General features: G+C 43.6%; 4 protein-coding genes across 6 annotated transcripts; 2 read left to right on the top strand and 2 right to left on the bottom strand.

Annotated features, from left to right (window-relative positions):
• Nucleotides 1-58: 58 nt before the first annotated feature.
• gtf2b (general transcription factor IIB) lies at nucleotides 59-3,855 on the bottom strand. Its single transcript, XM_057057414.1, has 7 exons — nucleotides 3,753-3,855; nucleotides 2,710-2,822; nucleotides 1,780-1,913; nucleotides 1,491-1,637; nucleotides 1,238-1,367; nucleotides 700-981; nucleotides 59-559 (listed from the first exon to the last, which is right to left on the bottom strand). The coding sequence occupies exons 1-7, from the start codon at nucleotides 3,767-3,769 to the stop codon at nucleotides 426-428; spliced, it is 957 nt and encodes a 318-aa protein (XP_056913394.1). The 5' UTR covers nucleotides 3,770-3,855; the 3' UTR covers nucleotides 59-425.
• A 1,651-nt stretch (nucleotides 3,856-5,506) lies between these two features.
• On the top strand, nucleotides 5,507-10,551 carry lrrc8da (leucine rich repeat containing 8 VRAC subunit Da). 3 transcript variants are annotated; one of them, XM_057057400.1, is made up of 2 exons: nucleotides 5,507-6,272; nucleotides 7,188-10,551. In XM_057057400.1, coding segments are annotated over exons 1-2 (2,547 nt in total). In that variant the 5' UTR covers nucleotides 5,507-6,271; the 3' UTR covers nucleotides 9,734-10,551. The 3 variants fall into 3 exon arrangements, with proteins under 3 accessions (XP_056913380.1, XP_056913379.1, XP_056913378.1); XM_057057399.1 differs by having other exon boundaries at nucleotides 5,508-6,268; XM_057057398.1 differs by having other exon boundaries at nucleotides 5,510-6,258.
• A 799-nt stretch (nucleotides 10,552-11,350) lies between these two features.
• LOC130539204 (DBIRD complex subunit ZNF326-like) lies at nucleotides 11,351-14,057 on the top strand. Its single transcript, XM_057057410.1, has 11 exons — nucleotides 11,351-11,509; nucleotides 11,695-11,819; nucleotides 11,991-12,087; nucleotides 12,198-12,594; nucleotides 12,737-12,809; nucleotides 12,900-12,945; nucleotides 13,028-13,175; nucleotides 13,270-13,330; nucleotides 13,406-13,536; nucleotides 13,611-13,700; nucleotides 13,786-14,057. The coding sequence occupies exons 1-11, from the start codon at nucleotides 11,433-11,435 to the stop codon at nucleotides 13,804-13,806; spliced, it is 1,266 nt and encodes a 421-aa protein (XP_056913390.1). The 5' UTR covers nucleotides 11,351-11,432; the 3' UTR covers nucleotides 13,807-14,057.
• znf644a (zinc finger protein 644a) lies at nucleotides 13,925-22,743 on the bottom strand. The gene is made up of 6 exons (XM_057057395.1): nucleotides 22,605-22,743; nucleotides 17,861-20,267; nucleotides 16,862-17,452; nucleotides 16,159-16,284; nucleotides 15,043-15,145; nucleotides 13,925-14,863 (listed from the first exon to the last, which is right to left on the bottom strand). Exons 2-6 carry the CDS (start codon nucleotides 20,262-20,264, stop codon nucleotides 14,677-14,679), a joined length of 3,411 nt encoding a protein of 1,136 aa, XP_056913375.1. The 5' UTR covers nucleotides 20,265-20,267; nucleotides 22,605-22,743; the 3' UTR covers nucleotides 13,925-14,676.
• Between the last annotated feature and the right edge of the window lie 8 nt (nucleotides 22,744-22,751).

Below are 22,751 nucleotides of genomic sequence, written 5' to 3'. Positions count from 1 at the left end.
TCTATTTACCTCATCGCTTCGTGTCAGAACAGAGAAGTCAATTAAAAGCACAAGTTGGTGACCTTTTAGAAAAAACTTTAATTTTTTTTTTTTTAAATTACCTGATAATTCAAATGGAGAAAATAGAAGCAAGTCATTCTTCTACAAAAGGAAAGTTCTGTAAACAGTATATGAAACCAGCCTAAAATAGCAACCAATACACGTTCCCACTTGGACATATATACATTTCAGTATATACAGACAAATGCTGTATGTTCAGTTGGCAGAGCTGTTTGAGCACTGGAATGTGACAGTTTTATTCCTGTGGGTGCCTTCACGAAGGCTCAAAGAGGAACCAGGAAGATATTTCAACTCCAACAAAAAAGAGGATAAAGTAAAGCAGTCCCATGAGAGCAACATGAAACTTCTAACCGCGGACGAAGTCCTCACAGCAGCGGCAGCTTGTCGACGGGCGTGTCGAACTTGAAGTCCGGAGGGAAGAGTTCTGCAGCCCGCGGGTAGATGAGGCGGTACGACTGTCTGATGGTGACGTCTGCGACGCCGGCGATGTCCCCGATTTCTGTGGAAGCATTACGAACGTTACGAGGTCAGATAGCCAATCAAGTGCCAGTGCTGCTGTTGCCTTGGTGATCTTGGGTCCTTTCAACCGATTTGAGGTAGCAGAGGTTCCGGCATCGGTGCGGAACCCAGAGCTCTCACCTTTCTGGGTCTTCTTCTCTGCAGAAGCCTGGGAGGCCATGTAGATGGCTGCTGCGGCCACCGAGATGGGGCTCCTGCCGGGCACCAGGTCGAGCTCCACCGCCTTCCTGGCGATGAAGGTGGCCGCCATCTGCACCTGTTTGGGCAGCCCCAGGTTGGAGCAGAAGCGCGACATGAAGTCGCCGGTGGTGATCAGGTCCACGCTGGTTTCCAGAGCTTTCAGGATCAGCTTGAAGCACCTGCCGATTTCTTTTTTGGAGATGCGGGAGACGGCGCAGATTTCTGTGCGGGAAGGAAAAATCTCATTGTCTCGTGCTGTTGGAACCTCCCAGGTGAATTCCACCCTCTTGTTCTATCAACAGGATCTCGATTTTATAAAACCAGGGAGACGGGAATATTTCTGCCTTTAATTACTGCAGATAACTTAAACAGCCTAATTTGCCTTGACTGCCCTCCTAATCCGTCCTCGGGGTTTGTTTCCTATTTGCAACATGTTACATGCCACGTGTTAAATGCTTAAAGAGAAGTTGAGTCTGACCTTTAAAAGTTCTCGGGACACCTTCCTGTCTGCAGGCGATGTAGAGGCAGGCGGAGGCGATGGCATCGTTGGCTCTGCCCTTCAGGCTCTTCTGCTCATAAACCTGCTTGAATAAGTTGTTTGTTCTGTCCTGCAGAGGAAAACAAAAGCACCAAACTAGTTTGTACGATAGACTAAAGAGACCAGCGGTCCTGGAAAGTCCTGTAATTTAATATGTCACGTGTGGCCACCCGAGACTAACAGACAGACGTACAATGATGTTGCGCGGCAGATTGATGCGATCCGCCATGGTGCTGATCTCTTTGAAGGCGTTCAGCATGGCCCGGTCCGAGCTACTCATGGTCCGGCGGTTCTGGTACTTTGAGTTACCGAATTCGTCGAAACTAGCCGCGCCTGTTCCCTGCGGAAGAAGAGGACGAACGTTCAGTCACTGTCGTCATCACTGCAGAAATCTCAGCAGCTTCTCCCGGCAGGACAAATGTCTGGTTGCTATAGTAACTCTGAACGAGGGCGCGCGGCGCCTGGTCACAGCCACCTCCCACCTTGCCTATCATGGTGGTGAGGTCGCCCCCGTTGAGCAGCGGGTTCTGGGCATCTCCCACTCTGGATGGGTCTTTGAGGGCTTTCTCGTTGGAGAACGTCCTCCACTCTGAGCCCACGTCGATGACTCGATCACCTACAAGAGATTTTAGGCTGGTTTATAAGAATAATGTGGCACATTTACACGTTAGACAGATTATTTGATTAAGCAGAGGAAAAAAACACCCTGTGTGGGATCAGCGTCGGATGGAAACATGGTGGATGATTATAATGAAGGCTTCTATTAATCTCCTGCACATTGTGACAGCAGCTCCAGATGGATTATATCTCTGTGGATCAATTAAGTAGGAGATTACACCACCTTTAACTCCATTCCCAACGGGGACTTGTTGCTCATCACTGTTCCTCACTTCTTTATTCACACTGTGGCTCGGAAACTCTATTTTTCAGACATCTTTGCCGTCACCTTCACAAAATACATGTACGCTGCTATAAAGGGACAAACACATCCACGGGATATTAAATTACAAAACATGTGACAGACGACATACTATCTGTCTAAAAATATCTCTCCTTCCATCATGGCTGACTGTTCTTGGAATCACGGCAGAGCTGAGGATTAGATTTCTGATATTTTAATCCTATTACTTTCTAATATGTGGAAGAAAAGAGACATTCATCTCCAGGGAGGCCAGCTGAACCCGAGGAGGCAGGAGCAGAGCGCCCAGGAGACAGCATCTCTCCTCTGTCACCTGACATGCTCTCTCCTCACAAGACTCATTAAAGAACTTCTCTGCTCCCCACACAGCTGACAGTTTAATGTATGAACAGAGCCGTAACCCCCAGATGTAGACTCGATAAACAAATAACCCTGTTTATCTGCAGAGAGAAACCAAGAGGTAAAGATCCTCGGGTTTAGAGCACATACTGACCTACAACAAGGCCGCAGTCGGGACAGATCATGTCCCCCGCTCTGTAGTCCTCCACCAGTATGGAATCCGGGTGATTCGGACACTGAACTCTGGGCAGACCCAGGGACTCTCCACTGCAGAGACAAAATGAATGACAAACGATGAAAACAACTCAAAACGGGAGAAATCATCGCGATAAAGTCATCACAAAGCAGGTACACCAAAACAAAAATCACATTTGTGTGATTCAAACATTAAAAAGACATAACTGGCGCCACAAAGTCAGAGATTAACAACGTGGGATGTCAAAGATCGAAGTTCCTAAAGCAAAGGAAGATTTGTTCATCATTCTTGTTGATCATTCTTCATCGTGGAGCAGATCTGTGACAGATACACTGAAACTTGAGTGCTTACAGGAAACAAAAACCCAGCATTATCAAAACTCCATCTTTTGAGGCATCTTAGTCATGTAGCTCATCGATTATTATGATATTTAGAGCTACACAACATCGTAGCATTATTGGGAAATAAAACAACACAAATCTGTTGGCCAAGACTGAAACTGTTAAGACGCGAACACATAGCGTATTTCCTCACATTATATCATTTCTCACTAAAATTTGTGAGGGTCGTCTCTTAGCTGGTATTATTAAATATATTATTTTTTGAGGATATATTAGACAACCCGCACTAAAACAGGAACGCTCAACGAGAGCGACTCTTAGCTTAGCGTCTCACCTCATACTGGCAAAACATTCTAAAAGCAAATCTTAAACCCGAGAGTATTAAACAAGAACACGTTTACAGAGTTGAGAGACGGCGATGGATCATTATGTGCTGACCCAACAGTGACTTTAAACCGCTGCACACTGACTTCTAGTAACATCTCCACGAGCTATCGAGCTAACCGCTAGCTCTTGCGCAGCGGTGCAAACAATAACGCATTTTTGATGTCATGGTAGCAACTGTTAGTATTCCTTCACGTTAACTTTTATAAAATTGCCTTTGGTGGACTACAAGCTATTCAAGCTTAAAGAAAAGAGTTGCGCTCCGCCGCTACCCACCGGCTCGTAGACGCCATGTTAAGTCGAGTTCTGCTTGTATCAAAGAACACTGAGCCTGTATTTATAACCTCTTTGGTCACGTGATCTATCAAGTACGGAAACCCATTTAGAACAAACTATGTCGTCATTAAAAACAACCCACCGCTGCTTAATAGCTACTTTTCTGTGGCAAACAATGGATCTTTGCCGCAAATGCATATTATCGCTAATTACATAATCTGGAAATATCTGTATTTGGTGTCGCGTCAATGTAATATACAAAGCAGGGGCTTCGATCTAAATTCTCATTTTCTTCTTAAGGGTATTTAACTGGCACATCATAATTACAGTTTTACAGTTTTGTACAGCCTTGCTGACCTTGTAAACGCATATAAACCTCATTACCTTCATACTGGATTAAAATATTAAAATATATTCATTATAACTTCATTTTTTTAAGACTGTGGTTTTGTACTGTTACTTTAAAACACATATCTTGCATCACGTTCCATACCTGTAATAAGAACATAACACTGTTTGCGATACGCTTACAAATTGACTGTAACTTATTACAGCAACTATCTAAATACTTTATATATATTTAACTCCAGTTTCAGCGTGTGCATTAAGATAACAGCAGATGGAGCTGCCAAGTTGAGCCTGACACAATAGGTTATACAACAGTGACAAAACACATTAAAATTATCGTGGCAAATTGCAAAAAAAAAAACCAATAGTTTCCCACAGAATTATCTTAAAGTTTTTTAACTGCACGATTTGGGAAATGTAATTTGACATGTGGAATCCTCCGGCATCTCGTGGCTGTGTGGACATCTGATTCCAACTAGGTGAGCAACTGCTAAAACCTGTAAAATGCCATTAACTCTGTAAATTAAACAAATGCATGACTGCTGCATGGAGCCACATTCAGGATGGATGTTGCAAGTTCTGTGAAGAAAAACATCCCCCAAAAAGCATGTGCACGTGGCATAAAATGTATACAAACCCAGTGTGCTTCCAGAGTCTCAAACCCACGTGTGAGAGCTGCTCATTTCCTAAGTGCAGTATCACATTACGCTACATTAAGACAAACAAAGAGTCTGTGGGCTGACACCTGATCCACAGTAATGGCCATGAACCCTTTCAGTGCCTCAGACTTTTATGGGAGGTTGTTTATGTCCGTTGGCTACTCACAAAGATTTAACTGACTCATGTCAATAACTTCACTAAACTCCAACAGGGAAATCCACACAGGATAATTTACACCTCACTGAACCAATTCTTGACATTCTGAACTGGTTGCCAAGAGCCCTGAGCCGGTAGTCTCGTCAGAGAGAGGAGGCACCACATTGTCAAACCACAGTTCCCATTATGGACCCAGTGACTGTGAGTCTGGCTGTAGTCTGTTTTATTAACAGTAAAGATATCCTATAAATACTTTATTATACATAATAAAACCTCATGTTTGCAAACTTACTACACATACTGCATATTCACGCAGCTATCTTTATGGGGCTTCTTAGGTGACTTTAGTTATTTGTGTAGAATAATCCCGGTCAATCCAGCCATAAATCTCTCAGAATGAAAGAATGGAATCAAAGACGCGAGACCCAAAGTGGTTGTAGCCCAGTGTTAAGACTCGAGACACAGGGGACCTGACATCAGATTACGCACCCTGGAGGCTGTTTTCCCATTCTTTTGTTTTTTCTTTGTCTCTCTCAAAGTGCAGCGAGTCAGAGCCGAGAGCCAGTCGCCCTGGACCGGCTGGAACCTGTTAGGGTTGCAACCAGTTGCGTGAGTAGACACCACTTCCTCAACTGGATGCATCATCAGCCAAGCGCGACTGACTGACTGACAGACGTTGTTAATCTAACAGTTTCCCCTTGAAAATCCTGTTTTGGGGCAAAAACGGGAACTCGTGTTGCGTTTACTAACGTTTTAATCATCGTACAAAACCGGTCTTGCGTGTCGCTTTGCTTTAAATATCGTTACCTTTGCTCGGATAATAGACCTAATTATGTCAGTGGCTTGCTAGCAGCCTTACATCTGATATGAGCGTGTAAATGCCGACATCCGGAGACACGTTTTTAGTCTTTGTTTGCTTCAGTTTATTGAAAGTCGCCCACATGCGCAGACAGGTTATCGGGGCGGCGTTTTCTGGAAGTTGCGAGCGCACCGGCCAATGAGACGCGCTCGTAAAAGTCACAGCAGCGGTTAGTGCGGCTCCATATTGGATCTGCTCCGGCTTTGAAATACTTCTCTCCCAGGAGGAGGTTTGCGTGGGCACAGGCTATCGCAGCCCGTTTCCTCTCCCGGTTCAGGTATGAGGGATGGAGCCGGACACAACGCGCTGTCACGAACAAATGTTTAGCATCGAAGCTTTGATTTACGTAACAGCCGTGAAGTGTCACAGCTATTAACGGTGCTGGGAATGAGGTTATAGGTTCACCTGAGAAAGGGGGGTGGGGGGCAAGTGGCGTGCAAGACGAAGAAGTTGAAATTGGATTGAGATAACGCCTCACAAAGAGTAAGTAAGAGTGAGTAAGTTTTTTTTCCATTTCATATGGTCAAAGTAGGTCACATATTAATCTTTGTAGATCAAAATATTGAGCAACAGCTTAATCTCGCTACCTGCCCGCCCGCCTGAGGTGTTTTCATAGGTAGTAAATTGTAGTGAGGGTTAAGCATCTGTGGGTCGCTTTTTCCTCTTTTTTAAAAAAAAAGTCTTTAATTTTTTCAATATGTCACCTGACCTCGATAACTGACTGCGCACGAACTTCTCACGTGTGGTGGAAGCAGGCGCGGAATGATCAAACAGAGACATATTTTGTTAAACGTGTAATGTGTAGTAAAAGTGTATGCCCGGGGGTGCTTTTATCAGCAGTATGGGATCGCTTGCACCGTGTGTTCCTGCGTTTTCACCCCTCCGCGGTCAGATGGAGGCAGTTGCGGAGCGGCGCCCTGCCCCCGGTGCCAGGGCGAGTTCGAGTTCCGCCCTTTGCACGTTTTTTTTCCGGCCTATTTGTTCACGCATGAAGACACCGTGAAAATGTCTGCCGATAATTACAAAGCACTGTGCAGTATTAACTAGTTCGAGTTAAGAATTTCATTTGGCAGCAATCAAATAATGTAGAAATGTGGTGCAACGAGGAAATGTCTTTTAAAAGCCCTGATACATTTCAAATGCTCTCTGTGGAATGTCCTAAGGCATCAATGGCAGAAACTATAATTGATTTTTTTGGTTAATTAATGCTGGCGGGCTCTTGATTAATCAAATCGCAGACATATCATTTGAAAAACAGCCAAACATACTTTTCTAATTGCTTACAGGGTTGTTTTGTTTATCACGAATCTTCTGTCCTGTGACCATATGGGCAGAATGTCATTAAGTTATTCCACCTACCTCATTGAAGTCCATCACTCTCCGGTAGGTTACCTGACTCTTCTGTGTTGCAGTGATGTTCACACTCGCAGAGGTTGCGTCGTTGAACGACGTCCAGCCAACCTACCGAATCCTGAAGCCATGGTGGGACGTTCTGATGGACTATCTGGGGTTGGTCATGCTCATGCTGGCCATATTTGGCATGACCATGCAGATCACAAAGGATCACATGGCTTGCTTGCCTTGTCTTGAGAATCCACAAGAGGAGTCGGGAGCCGGACATAATTCCTTCACGGAGCAGACCACGCAGGGGTCATCAGGCACCAGCGCCCCTATGTTTACCTCTGCCCCCTTGGTCACCAAAGACTTACCTGACAGTGTTGTCCATGAGATCCACGCCACACAACAACAAATGTCTGCGGCCTCTGAGGAATTCTGGAGACAGCCTCCACCGACAGGGGTCAGGACCAATCTAGACTTTCAACAATACGCCTTTGTGAATCAAATGTGTTACCATGTTGCCTTGCCCTGGTATTCCAAGTACTTCTCATACCTCACCCTCATCCACACTCTGGTTTTGATGGTCAGCAGCAACTTCTGGTTCAAATACCCTAAAACCTGCTCAAAGATTGAGCACTTTGTGTCCATTCTGGGGCGGTGTTTCGAGTCCCCCTGGACTACGAAAGCTTTATCCGAAACGGCCTGTGAGGACTCCGAGGAGAACAAGCAGAGGTTGACGGGAGGCTCTTCGGCACCGAAGCAGGTGTCCACGGAGGGCAGCGACGAGGCGTCCAACGCAAACTCGTCCACGCCCATGCTCGGGGTAAAGTTTTCTGCAGATAAGCCCATCGCCGAGGTTCCAAGCAACATGACCATCCTGGACAAAAAAGACGGCGAGCAGGCCAAAGCGCTTTTTGAGAAAGTAAGAAAATTCAGAGTTCACGTGGAGGACAGCGATTTCATCTACAAGTTTTATGTGGTGCAAACGATCGTCAAGACGGTCAAATTTATCTTGATTTTGTCCTACACGTCAACATTTCTGGCTAAAATAAACTTTAAGCATGTGTGTGAACCGGACATTAAACAGTTAACTGGTTATAAAAAGTTCTTCTGTACGCACAATATGGCATTTATGCTAAACAAGCTGCTAATCAGCTACATGGCTTTAATTCTGATCTACGGGATGGCTTGCTTGTACGCTCTTTTTTGGGTCTTTCGTCGGCCCCTGAAAGAGTACTCGTTCGAGAAAGTCCGCGAGGAGAGCAGCTTTAGCGACATTCCAGACGTCAAAAACGACTTTGCATTCCTCTTACACATGGTCGACCAATACGACGAGCTGTACTCTAAACGCTTTGGCGTCTTCCTCTCCGAGGTCAGCGAGAACAAGCTGAGGGAGATCAGCCTCAACCACGAGTGGACGTTCGATAAGGTCCGTCAGCTGGTGACCCGTAACGCGCAGGACCAGCAGGAACTCCACCTCTTCATGCTCTCCGGTCTACCAAACGCGGTCTTCGACCTGACCGACCTGGAGGTGCTGAGGCTAGAGCTGATTCCGGAGGTGAGGTTCTCGGCGAAGGTCTCCCAGATGTCCAGCCTAAGGGAGCTGCATCTCTACCACTGTCCTGCCAAAGTGGAGCAGACAGGATTCGCCTTCCTCAGGGACCACCTTCGCTGTCTTCACGTTAAATTCATCGATGTTGCCGAGATCCCAGCTTGGGTCTACCTGCTGAGGAGCCTGAGGGAGCTCAACTTGATTGGCAACTTGAGTTCAGAGAACAACAAAATGATCGGGTTGGAGTCCATGCGGGATCTGAGGCATCTGAAGACGTTATGCCTGAAGAGCAACCTCGCAAAAATGCCCACAAACATCACCGAGCTGTCTCCACATCTGATTAAGCTGGTGGTGCACAATGACGGTACAAAACTGATGGTGCTCAACAGCCTGAAGAAGATGATTAATCTGATTGAGCTGGAGCTGCACAGCTGCGAACTGGAAAGAATTCCACACGCTATTTTCAGCCTAACCAACCTGCAGGAGCTTGACCTGAAATCTAACAGCATCCGAACCATCGAGGAGATCATCAGTTTCCAGCACCTCAAGAGACTGTGCTGCCTGAAGCTGTGGCACAACAAAATCACCACCATCCCCTCCTCCATCAGCCATGTCAGGTCATTGGAGGCTCTGCACCTCTCTCACAATAAACTGGAGTCCCTTCCTCCAGCTTTGTTCACTCTACCAAAACTGTGGCACCTGGACTTGAGCCATAACGCCATCCTCGTGCTCCCTGCAGATGTGGCGCTCCTACACAACCTCCAGTACCTGGCCTTAAACTCCAACAAACTGGAGGCGCTGCCCAAATCTCTGTTCCGATGCCTCAAGCTCAAGGCCCTGCTTCTGGGGAACAACGCGCTGACGTTCCTCCCCGAGTCTGTGGGTCACCTGCTTCAGCTCACACATCTGGAACTGAGAGGAAACTGCCTGGACAGGCTGCCCGTCCAGTTGGCGAATTGCCGAATGTTGCGCAAAACTGGCCTAGTTGTGGAGGACCATCTCTTCGACGCGCTCCCAGTGGAGGCGAAGGAGAGCATCAACCAAGAGAGCACCTTTACAAGTGGCTAACGGCACAATAGGTCTCACCCGTGGAAGTCCGTGTAAAAAATTATTCATAATATTTGCAGATGTAATTTTAGTTACTCTCTCTTCTTTTGACTCAGAAACAGCGACAACGGGCCAAATGTTATTCATGATTTTAGCTTTAGCTGGCAGATTTGTTTGCGCACAGGTAAACAGTCCTCTGAATTATCCAGCCTGTTGTTTTTTTTTGTTGTTTTTATATATTCAGAGATTTTTCTTCTTTTTTTCCCATCTAGCAGCAGTTTATTTATTTCTAATCTGGGTTAGCTTCTCAGGTATAGGTGTATTTTACAATTCCCATTATTGTTCATATGTTTTGTGTTAACTGCTGCTATTTATGACCAAAAAATAATTATGTTTTTCATGACTGTTGTTCATATATAAACTATCCAAGGTGCAGTTCTATATTTTGAAGAACAACAGATAATGCAAAAGGACTTTTAAGTGGTAATTTTCTATCCTAGATCCTGTTCTGTAGAGTTAGTTTCGAGAATTAAACTCAGGTGAAATCTAAAAAGAAATTAACTTCTTTGTTTTAGAGACCATCTACTAATGCCTTTAGTAAAACTATGTGAATGTCATGGTAAAATGTAAGTGTAATGTGGTAATGATAATGTATTGACCTGACAGAAAAGGGAAATGTATTGTCTCTTTTTGTTTCTTCGAATTATGTATGGTAAAACATGTTTATGTTCCATTTTTAAAAAGTGCTTTTTTGTTAATACATATTTGTGTTGCGTTGCATTGTTGATCGTCTGCTCACAATATTTTCACAATAAATCAACCGTTTAGACAAAAAAAAATGGAACCTTTATCTCCTTCAACCTAAGTTCTCTAAAACTAAACAAGCCAATAATGCATCTCTTTTTAATGATTTATTATTTCTATTCTGTCCATGCAAAAGTTCCAGAGCCCTTAAACCCCATCGAAACCTTGTCCTGAAGATAAGAACAACCATAAAAAGTTTCTTCACCCTGTCATATTTAATTCCCTGCACTTCAAAGACATGCTGTGTTTTTGTCTCATCTGCAATAGGGCTGAAATACAAATGTCCATTTGTCTGTTTACTCACTCCACACGCCTGTGGTGATAAGAAGCTACCTCGGCTCGCTCCGGCGAAACCACAATCTGTTATCAGGGGACAGACAGTGAATGGACACAGTGACCTCATGATTCCAACCTGGACCTGGAGTAAATCGTAGTATTTCCAGTTCGCTGATAGAGACAAAGCTGGTTGTCTTAAGACTTAAGTCTGGTTTATGAGGATTAGCACTCCAAATCCATAATCTTTACAAACAGGTGTCTGCTGCTAATATACATTGTGTGTATCAAACCGTGGCATCCTACAGAGGATATTTCAGGCTATAAAAGTTTGTGTTTGGTTGGAAAAACTGAGCCATTATTACTTTGAGAGATCCAGGTCAGAGATGTTTGGCAGTTAAAAAAGTACTGTTGACGGTCTTTTTTGACCTACTCTATGGAAGAATCTTAGAATATCTTTGGTTCTGCTCCTTGATCTGTCTTGCAACAACCACTGTCAAAACCACGATTAGTGATTTCCTTTGTGCTGAACCGTCTTCGATTAATCGAAAGTTACTGTTTGCTGCCACCTACAGGACGGCGTCGGCCACTGCACCAACTCTGGCCTTCACATGCTAAACCGTGTCTGCAAAACAACCCGAAAATGAAACGCAACAATAACATGCCCTTTTATCCTTCAGCAATGCTACGAGGAGCGGACACACGCCTGCAACCTGAGAGGTGATGCAAAGTGTTTTAAAGCAGTTTAAATATATGTATATGGGTCAGCCAATTTAGTTTTTAGCTGCGTAGCTAAAGTTAGTCGCACCAATGCTATGCTAACTGAATGGACTAACATAAGTGTCTATCCTGCACTATTGTACTGATGCTTAATGAAATTATTGCTTTATTCTCTTGCTGTTTAGTAAACAATTCAACGTCCCAGAAGGGTTCAAAGAAGCTATGAAATGGGTCAACAAGTTAAACGACTACCAAAACACACAAATACCTGAAATGGATTCAAAAATTCCAGCAATCCATCGGAATAAAGGTAAAAACCACTAACAATGAGTGGAATGGAGGAGTAGATTACTGAGAAGGAGCAGTAAAACAGTCTAGTAACTGACCAAATGCTTGTTTACCTTGTGAAATATTCCTTCTCTTATTGGTATTTATGGATACTTTTCACTATCTGTAATCAATGTGTTACGTCTGCATACAGGCAAAATGTCTGTGATGAAATGGAAATCATCATTTAAACCAATAGATGACCCTGATGACAACAGCCCGCAGGACGGATGCCCTGATGATCCAGAACGGTATTCTGTAAATTGACAGAATCAAGTAGAGCACAGTCTGGAATATTGGTGGATGTTAAAGGTTGCGTAAGTCTAATAGAAGTACAAAACCACCGTCTGTCTCCCTCCAGGTCGGAGCTTTATGACCCCTACAATCCCGTCTCTCCAGACTCGGAACATGACATCTCTCAGGGCCAAGGCCACAGCCGCTCCTTGTTGAAACAGGAGGACAACCCTGAACCTCAGCCTATAACCATAAATAAAAGCCGCTGGGACGTTCCTGCCGCAGCCAGCCGACCTCCCGAGAGAGACGACCGTGGCCCCGATAATGGGCCTAGCAACAGTCGAGCTCGAGCCACTGAACCATTTGTCCCGGCTGGATACGGTTCTGCCGGTAGATCTTTGGACCAGAGAGTCGGCAGCCCTGAGAGACACATTCTCCGCGTGTCGCCCCAAAGGTTCCCTGCATCTTACAGACCACAGAGGCCGAACGACGATGAGAGGATGATCTCAGATTATAGAGGAGAGGTATCGGCAACAGCTATGTTTATTTACTAAATTATAGTTATAGGATACGGACCCTGTTTGTTGTACCGTTTAGGATGCGGGGAAACTGGTTCCTTCTGTAGATGCAGTGCTGACTTGATGAGATGATGTTGGATGTGTTTAGGTGACAGCTAGAGGTCGACCATCTCCACCCAGGTTAAAACGCAACTCAAACGAGTTCGGTTACTGTCAGACAAGTGAGTTTGTTTTTTTTATTTATACCCGTTTTCCATCCGTTTATCACACTTCCAGTTCTTATTCAGGGACTGTGTGTTCATTATTTACAGGCATGGATGAAATTCCCTCCAGAACTAAACGTTTAGTGATGGAAAGGTAGGACGTGAGGAGGTGAGGAGCTCATCCCTGCAGCGGTCCCAGTTCGGGGGAACCTGAAAGTGTCTCTGTGTCCCTGTAGGATCCCTGTCATCTGTGACCTGTGCGATATCGAGTTGTTAGACTGTCAGGAGTTGCAGGATCACCTGGAAAGCAGGACGCACTGGAACACGATGGAGCACATTCAGCAGGAGAACAACTACGACGACCTGACCGTCGCCTTCCTGCAGGTAGGATGGTGATGCTGGTGATGGCGATGATGCTCGTTCAGATATTTGGTGCATCTGCCGCTCTGATTGACCCACACGCGTCACTTTTCCACAGGAAGTAATGCTACACAAAAGCCGCCGATTTAGCCACCCCATAGAGGACAGTTTCCTGGAAGGTAAAGAACCTTTTAAAAAAAAAAAAAAAAGCAGTCTTCCATCAAAGGCTGTAATAAGAGTTTTTTTTTTTAAAGCTCTCCATGAAAACGACCACATGACCAAGGTGGAGGTTTTCCACTGCGCGGTTTGCGAAACCTTCGTGTCCTCGTCTGCCTCCTCCGTGCGCGCGCACGTCATGTCTCAGGCTCACCTGACCAGCATAAAGGTGGGTCTCTCCGCGCGCTACGTGAGTGCAGGCGTGCCGTTTGATCCTCTGAATCACATTCTGATTTCCTGAAGAGGTTTGACATGCTGCAGCGAGCGGTTTCCCTGGACAGAGCTCAGGCCATGATGGAGGAGCTGAAACCCCAGTTTCAACACTTCCTAAAGGTATTTGTGGAACAAAGGACTCGCCCATCATCTTGTGAATGCTGAATATCAGAAAATGTCCGAACCAACGGCTCTTTTGCTGCAGGGGGGAAACCCTTTTGAGTAAAGGCACCGCTGAAGACTTCAGATGCAGCAGTTGGGATCAACAGGATGGACCCTCAGAAGATCTGGACCTCCAGAGAAAATGGACCCATCATTCATATGCAGGAATGACTGAAATCGGACTCGTTTCCTTTTTTATTCGGAACAACACAAATGTTTAAGCATCGTATCTGTGTGATATTGTACATTTAAAATTTAAATTATTTCGAAACTGTATATTTAAACATTAAATATAAGTGACATGTATGAAAGGCATTTCTCAGCACTTAATGTGCGTGTTAGGGCTTTATTTTTTTCCTCATTTTTCCTGTTTTTTTTTATTATTTTGTATTAGAAACAATGCAGTTACTCATACTATAAAACACTTTCTATGCATTACATGTTTTTTTTCCCTCCGTTTTGCTATTCCATTTGCGCGTTCTTGTGATCATGTAACGGGTGCTGTCAGTTTCGATCTAAAATTTATAAAGAGACAAGTAATCTATGGTCTGAAAGGGAGAGACTGGGTATATTAAAAAAATCTAGTAAAAATGATTGATATAGAGGAGGTGCTCTCAAACGTTGGACACAAACCATGATAAATCTGAGGTAAAAGTTGTCTTCATTATAAATGGATTCCACGCTACTGCATCAAACAAGAAAGCAGTCTGTCCATTTGAAACTCATTTCCAACAGGAGGACCAGGAAGAAGGAAAAAAAAAGCTAATATCCAAAATAACTGACTTTTTAAATCTGCCCAAACAGGCACAATAGACTCCAGCGCAGAGCGTTTGGCCAGTTTTACCATTAAAAAAAAATATTAGAAAAAAGGAAAACAGCAATGTACATACACATACAGTCTAGTGATATCGTTTAAAAAAGGTCCCCATTGGCTTCACGAGGCAGCGTGTGTGGCGGTCGGAGAGCTGTCTTGTTCGGTCTTGATGGTTGTGGGCGGTGAGATGACCTCTACCATGCCGAGCCCAGTGTGCGGAACACTAGTGTTCATAATGTGTCTCTGTAAATGTTTTATCCAGTCCTCCTGGACCGACAAGGGACCCTGGAAGACGAGGTCGCAGAACCTGAGGCGAGAGGAAGAGACGACTATTACAAAGGTCTTATTTTTTAAAAATTAGACACACAAGAAAAATTCTCATAGGTAATTATTCATGTTAGCATGCTAGGACAACATTTTACTGTTAACATTCTCATTCATTTTTGCTTCCAAAGCGAATAATAGCGAACGCTCCAGAAGCGGTACCTGCAGGTGAGTCTGTACATTTCTTCTGGAGTTTGTGGTAAGGGCAGCGTCTTCTTCTTTGAGCCCGGCCTGGAGCGAGGCCTCACTGCTTTACAGTCAAATGCTGGAGGAGAAAATGTGCTTCAGTTACATTTCAGTGTCGTTGCGTTACGGGTTAAGTCCAGAAAAACACGTGAACTTGAGTTACTCTCTATCCATGTGCCATTATCGGCTATAATTATTCATCCTCAACCGTTTTACTTGTGTCTTGTCTTTAGCTCCTCCTGTTTCTTGAGCCCAGGGTCATTATTTGCTCCTCCTCCATTGCTAGCATTCCACCTTTTAAGTTCTCCTGCTCCTCCATCTCTTCCTTCAGCTCTGCCGTCCTCCAATCGTTCGTTCCAGGATCGTTCCACCAGGATGGCCTCTCCCTTTTGTTCTCCACCTGCCTTTTCCATCCAGTCCTTCACCTCTTTCCTCATCCTCCACCTACAATCTCTTCAGCACCTCTTCCTTCTGTTTCACTTCCTCCTTTCCATTTCATCTGCATCCTCTTGTTTTGCTGATTTTCCTTCTTCACTTTGTCCTCCTCCGTCTGTCCAGAAGTGTTTTTACACCCAGTGTAGATTGTCGTGGATGGAGGTCACAGTTATTTGTACTAATCTTGAGCTTCAGGTTTAGGTCATGTGACTCTCTGCTAGCAAATTCACAGACTCGTAATACCGCCGTGATGCATTTTTGCTCATTATCACATTATCTACATGAAGCGTCCCAGCGCCAGTGTAGGGGCACTTGGCTTAATGCCAGGAGAGAATGGACAGTAGACAACAGAAGCCATCGATTCATTCAGCTTTTCCCATATCCGATTCCAGATGAAGCGATTACTTCACATTTTTCTCTTGCCTCTTATATCTGGTATACGTTTATCTGGACTTTAATTCATCAGGAAGTCCACTTGGGTGGTTCCTGTTGAATGTTGCAGGGTAGCTTGTGCCTTTTTGCTCCGAATTCATCTGTTTGCTTTAATATTGTAAAGGGATCCTGCATTCTTCAACTCTGTCGTCTTGAAATAACTAAATTATTACAAAAACTCTGTCAGTCTGAATAACCATGTGTTTGTGGAAGTGTTGGACTTACTGGTTCCCTCGAGTAAGGCAGTTCTTTTTCGTCTTGCATATGCCCGGAGGTGATTAGACAAACTGACCCCACTGTGGAAAGTTGCATTACAATGGATACACACCTTCCTGTTGAATTCACCTTTCTCTGCAAAACAGAACAAAGTTGTAGAAACAAATAACTATTAAACACCCCCAACATGAAAATATTCAACAGTGGACTGGTCTGGTCAGTGTTCCACGATACATAACAGGTTTAAATGATCTAGGCTGTTTATGTATATAAGATTAGTCTAAAATATAATCTTTCACATTAGTTGTGTGTTTAACAAACATTACTAAACACCTCAGTATTTATTTTTAAGATTTAAACATGACAATGATTATGACAAAACTTAGATCTACGCTTCTATGCCGATGACTCCTCATTTTACTGTTGGGTAGCTTTCACTTTAAGAATGCAATATCGACGTGTATTTAAATAGTTGTCTAGCTTGTCTGGGCAGTTTTCTCTGGTAGTAAAAGTGCTTCTACAGTTTTAAAGGTCTTCCTTGTGGAACAATACTAGTCAGTAAAAAAACTGACCAAATTCACCTGCTAGTACACACATAAGCAAGTATTCCTTACAGCAATCAAACAATATCGGTTTGGCCATACTGTCAATGAAACTATAGTTCAGTCTAAATGAAGCCATAGAAGAATTAATGCAATCAAAAATCACTCACCAGATGTTGACTTTGGCAGCGAAGATGCAAGTCTGGACCCTGAACTGTACTCTGCGTTTAAAGAAACCGCTATGTTTTTTGATATCTGGGAAGATGGTTTTAGTCTAGTGTCTTCCGGGCACTTCCTTTTCTTGAGAATTCCTATCAAAGCAGTTGTGCCAGAAAGAGAATTTTTAATGTCCAGCTTAGTCTCTTGTTGGTCTTTTTCAGAATCTATGTCTGCTAAAGAAAACACGGGCATCAGTGGTCTGCTTTCAGTGCAAATGCTTGGAATAGAACTACTTTTGTCATTTTCGAGGGGCAAGGATGTCAAACATTCAGCACTGGGGAACTTTGGTGAGAAGTCATAATGGAAGCGATTCCGTCTTTTCCCCAGAATATGAAGGGCCCGCTGCAGCTCTTTCTTGTCGCGCATCAACTCCCGCAGATACAGCAACGGCGATTTGTTCTTCGAGGCGTAGCCTTTACCAATCTTTTTGAGGTGGCCTCGTATGTGGTTGGACTGACCAGTCCTGTTATCAAAGGAGTCCCCGCATAATGGACAAGAGTGAATGCTCGTCATTGTCTCCGAGTCGGACTCCGCCTGCAATGCTGGAAAAAAACAACAACATATGGTTTCAATTGGCAACATTTGACCAAGCACTAACTCTGAATATACAGACAAGGTCATCTTAAATACTGTGTCCTCTAATGTGTGAAAAAATTAAGGTTTCACCTTCATATGTCTGCCTAACGCACACCTGTGCAATAATCATGCTGTCTGATCAGCACCTTGATCCGACACACCTGCGAGGTGGATGGAATATCTCGGCAAAGGATAGGTGCTTTGCTAACACGGATTTGCAAGAAATAGGCCTTTTGTGTGTGTAGAAAAAGCCTTAGATCTATTGGGTCGGTTGGATGGGGATGGTGCCATGCCACAAATACTAACTAGCTAAGTTTGTATTCATCTGTAACATCAAAATTAGGGGCAGGAATATATAATAACCGGACAACTACCTTTTTTCAACCGTCGGAAAGTTGAGATCTTCCTCCTCATTCGTGGCCTCTTGTCGTTAAAAGCCACCTGCTCTGGAGAGACGACATGGCGTGCGTTGTAGTTTATTCCTGCCCTATGCAGATGCCCCCGAACATGATTGGACAGCCCAACTCCTGACTCAAAGACTGCAGGGCAGTAGGGACAGTTCTTGCGCTCGGACTCCAGGTCTGAAACATCTTCCGGGAAGGAATCGTTCAACGGGATTTGGTACGACTCAAATGATTCTTGAAATACCTCAGATTCTATGCATTCCTCTTTGATTTCAATCTCGTTGTGTTCCTTCTCCTTCATTTTTATCTTCTCGAACAGTTTTTTGGATGCCTGAAGGGCACCCCTCATGGACATCCTTCGGCTATAGCTGCAAATGTTGTGTTTTTCTTTGTTAAAATCGCTTCCAGACAGGTTATCGCTGGCATCTGTGTCATTAAATGAGGAGCTGTCGTTTTCAAAGTCGTCCTCTTGGTTTATTTTCATGGGACTTGGCAAAGGCTTTGACAAGATGAAGCAGGAGTCTTGCTCAGAGGTGTTGCGATAAGGTGTGGACATCTTCCGCTTGGATGGTGATTTTTTCAAAATGGATTGATCCTCATTCAGTTTGGTAACACTGTTGTTCATTACGCTTGCACCATTTGGGGATATAGCTAATGTATCATCCTTCACCATCATCATACCCCGGAAATGGTCAGGGCTACGTTGGTCACTTCTGGACTCGTCGACGCTGCAATTATTTTTGTCCCGATTCTGCTCTGCAGTTTTCTTTCCATGCTTTTGTCGGGACAGGAGAGCATTGATGGATTTGTCAAGTTTCGATTCCATTAAGTGGGACTTAAAGTTTCTCTTAATCTTGCTATTTTTAAACAAGTCTGAAATTTCATGGGAATCGCTTTGTGAATTGCCTTTTCTAGAGATTTGGTTCTTGATGGAGATCTGGGACGTGAACTCTGCATCTTCTAACGGACTTTTACAAGCGAGTGTACGGTGCTCATTCGACGGTTGTGCGTTTTTCTCCTCGGCTTCGTATTCCTGAAAAGTTTGTTGATGGCGCCGAAAGAGGTGGTTCCTAAACACGTTTTTGCTAAAAGCTCTATAAGAACAAACTTTACAGGAGTACATAACTGAGTTGTTATCCTGGATCTGCTTTTTCACTGAAATAACGGTATGCTGCATAATGGTATGTCTCCGAAGATCATTCTCATTCAGAGTCCTGAAGCTACATTTGTCGCACTTGAAATTCTTCTTGTCCTTCTCGTGAGTTTTTGCATGCTGGACAAATGTATTTGGACAAGTTGTATCAAATGGACACTGAGGACAGAAAAGCCTTTTGTTCTTATCCTCCTTCTTTTTGCTGTTCTTAAATTCTTCACCCAGTCTCTCTCTCTTCTCCTGGTGGATGGACATGTGCTCGATAAGCAAAGCGCCTTGTCGAAAAGACTGCCCGCATTCTTGACAAACAAACGTCTGTGGCGAGACACTTGAAAGCTCAACATGCGACTTCATGTGACGCTTCAAATGGTGTTCCTTCTTGAAAACCAGCTTACACTTGGGGCAAGGGTAACATGAATGCTTGTTCTTTGAATGAGAATTCAAGGACAGCCGGTGACCTATACTGTTCTCCACTGCATTTCTTGCAGGTGTGTTGTAAATTATTTCTTTGATGGCCTTCACAGTTCCATTAGGATACTTGGCAACCTTCACCATTTGTGGTGACTGAGACTTTGAGAACTTTTTTAACTTTCGAACTTTGGAGTTAACTTGTCCTCCTGTATCTGCCAATTTGCCAGACGACTTGCGGCTCAGATCAGGGTAAAGGTCTTCGGAAGGATCCACCATGACGACCATGTCCATTTTCCTTTTTCTTCTCCTTTGGTTGTTTGGTGGAGGATCTGGTTCTTGAGGTTCCTCTCCAGGGGAATCATCATGGTTGTCCCAAAGAAACTGCATAAACTCTTTGTGGGGGTCCCAATGAAGTTCATTAGCACTATCAAAATTATCCAGGGAGTTCTCCGGAGAGTCTTTATCGAAACCCCAAATTCCTGTAGTGTCAATTTCCTGTACAGTCTTGAGTTGGGTGATACTCTTTGCCTCTTCCTTTTCTATTGAGATGCTGCCGAGTTCATGGGCTTGTGTAGCCTGATGCGTAGAAGGTCCATTTCCCAGGTCGACTGGAGACAGCATACCTGTGCTTGACAGAAGATCCAGACCACTGGTTTGTTCCAGGGAAGGCCTGCCGAGAGAACTGGTGCAAGAGACTGGTTCTTGCTCCATCATTAGTGGATCTGGGAAGAGCGAAAGTGCGTTGACCTCAGGGTCTGCATCTTTGTCATCTTCATCAACACCTGTCAGACATGACATTTCTGCTGCCATGACCTGAAAAGGAGAGAAAGGACTTCTTAGGTATCCAAAATAGGCCTGCATTTTTACAGTAACACCATTCAGACTTTAAAGTCTACAATATCCAAAACATCTGTTGTTTATGTCATTTACAAAGAATGGACATGTGGTTTTGCTTTTTTACATTGTTGAGATGTTGAGTTGGAGAAAAGGTCTGGCCTTGAGTTAAGTTGAAGCAAATTCGGATGTTTTTTACAATTGAAAGAAAGGGGAACCAGTTTGGAAGGTAGACTGTTGGAGCACTGCAGTGGATTCTATACTTGTCCATTAAGGTTAGTCAACTATTCAACTGTGCCAAGACTTAGCCACAAGGTGAGGAGCTGACAGCCCAAAAGAGTTGCCATAGTAGTTGGTTCGGGCATGCCTCCTAGATGTGCTTTGGGCACATCCATCAAGGTTAGACAAAGAAGACATCAATTGGGGTTACGACTCCAATTTTGCAATTGCTTGGTATAGAAATTACGTACAGCCGATTTAATGTTCCTTATCAAATGTATGGTACTTACCCTCGGCTAACGTTTGATGATTTTCCAAGTTTTCCATGAATAACCATTTGCAGTAAAATAGTAACCAAACACTAAACATAAATATTTAAGCCAAGACAAATAGTGCAACTAGTGATGCAATAGTAAAACATTATGTTCTAAAACCTCACTAGAGACAACTTGTGAGTTCCTGTGGCCCTCGTCTTGTCACGTAAAACCATCTTCAATGGTAAAGTCAACATAACCACGGTCCTAAATTCACTGATATAATTAGGACTTGCACAACAATGTGACTTATTCTTGCAAAATTAAATGTAGCTAACAGTTACAGCAGTTACAGTTACGACTAAACAAATTTAGCCCAACCTTGACCCAACGAACACGTCACAGACAAAATGTTTTTTGTTTTTCCGCATAGTGTAATGTCTCCTACTATGTGGTCATAGACATGACACATTGTCGTGCCTTCCCGACCTGTGCCCTTGCTTTTGGCAACAGACGCGATCTTCTGACTTGTAGTGTGACCACTCGCCGGTACAATACGCCGAACAAATGTATGACATGTTTGACAAAGTGACCACCGTAAATGACAAAACAAAGATTGTGTAGCCTGATCCAGGCATTAGTTTAACTATATCCAACTGGGTGCCACCATTTTGGAGCCACAATCAAAGATACTACCACCTTTCTCAAATTACTGGATCTTACATCTGGGACAGACCAACATTGGATGAGTCTTTAACTGAAACAGGAAAGACAACAATACAAGCAGAGATATGGTGAGGCTTTTGATGTATAGGGCTGGAGTGGTGTACATATAGATGATGAAGCAACACCTAAAATCTAAAGGCCAGAGCAGCTAAGTTTTGATGTGTCTGAGAAAACAATTTTAAGAAAATCCTACTAAACACCACAACCACAAATAAAGTGCTGTTCAATATTGAGGGTTGCAATGTGAACCCGAAAGTTGATACTGTGGCTCCATTATCATGTAATTACTGGTGCAGAATCTGGCTACAAGTGACATCACTAGCCCAATATGGCAGCACCCATTTCCTATGTATTTTGCCCTAATTTTTGATTTAAAAAAAAGAAGAAGAAAGAAATATAAGAAGCAGCTAAGCAATCCTGACCTTTAACTTACTGAATGGGAAAATAAGAGACTGTATATCACATTACAGTTAAAAAAAAAAAAAAAGCACAATAGCTACAATTTTCCACATAACTTATAATCAAATACTTCCAAGTGACTGAATTCCTATATTTTCTTGACTAAATTAGCACAAAGTATCAACTACCGGTACTCATATCACATATATTGACCCTTTGCCATGTATATTAATTAGAGCCATTTATAATGCTACAAGGTCGCCAGAGTGAGAGGTCTTGAATTTGAAGGGCAATAAAAGTGTCATACTAAGTGAATGCTTTTGTGATTTCTCAAGTCTACACAGGGGCACTAAAACTGCAGAGAGATGGACCTAAAAATGCCTTTTGATGAGCAGCTATGCATATTGTGGAGCTAAAACTTTCAGCTTGGCAGTTCAGTTTTATGCTAAACCACAAAACTTAGGACAGCTTTCCAAAGGTATATTAATGCAGAGCAGATTAGATAGCTTATAATATATTCCGTAAGGCTATCGTTACCATTTCTTGGCGTTTATATCACGCTGTGTTGTTGGATGCTGCTTGCAGAAGCTGCAGACCACTCCATTAAGGCTGTTCCACAGCAAAACCTATTCCTATAGCTAAAGTATTGCTAATGACAATCGTTCCTCGCTACTCAAGCTATAGATCGGTAAAATAACGAACAACAAACGAGCCTTACCTCTGAGCGGTGTGGATGCGGACTGGGCAGAATTCATACGCTGCATTGAATAATTTCTTACTTTCGCCTTCCATCTATTTCACAGTCGCCATTTTCCGTGGTGGTCTGGTGTGGGACAAATCATTTCTTTTGTAAGGGTAACCATAC

Source organism: Takifugu flavidus, chromosome 15, assembly GCF_003711565.1.
Source record: "Takifugu flavidus isolate HTHZ2018 chromosome 15, ASM371156v2, whole genome shotgun sequence".
In the NCBI taxonomy this organism is placed as follows: Eukaryota; Metazoa; Chordata; class Actinopteri; order Tetraodontiformes; family Tetraodontidae; genus Takifugu; species Takifugu flavidus.
The sequence above is the reverse complement of the archived record's forward strand: the minus strand, read 5'-3'. Positions and strand labels throughout refer to the sequence as shown.

Bases quoted from the DNA above. Each gene is read 5' to 3' on its own strand.
- znf644a (XM_057057395.1), bottom strand. From the start codon at position 20,264: ATGGCAGCAGAAATGTCATGTCTGACAGGTGTTGATGAAGATGACAAA. The intron at 16,285-16,861 runs GTGAGTGATTTT...TCTGTTTTGCAG, and splicing joins GCTGCCAAAGTCAACATCTG to AGAAAGGTGAATTCAACAGG. The intron at 14,864-15,042 runs GTACCGCTTCTG...CTCTCGCCTCAG, and splicing joins ATGTACAGACTCACCTGCAG to GTTCTGCGACCTCGTCTTCC.
- LOC130539204 (XM_057057410.1), top strand. From the start codon at position 11,433: ATGAAACGCAACAATAACATGCCCTTTTATCCTTCAGCAATGCTACGA. The intron at 11,820-11,990 runs GTAAAAACCACT...GTCTGCATACAG, and splicing joins AGCAATCCATCGGAATAAAG to GCAAAATGTCTGTGATGAAA. The intron at 13,176-13,269 runs GTAGGATGGTGA...ACTTTTCCACAG, and splicing joins TGACCGTCGCCTTCCTGCAG to GAAGTAATGCTACACAAAAG.
- gtf2b (XM_057057414.1), bottom strand. The intron at 1,368-1,490 runs GTACGTCTGTCT...TTTCCTCTGCAG, and splicing joins ATCTGCCGCGCAACATCATT to GACAGAACAAACAACTTATT. The intron at 982-1,237 runs GTCAGACTCAAC...CTTCCCGCACAG, and splicing joins TGTCCCGAGAACTTTTAAAG to AAATCTGCGCCGTCTCCCGC.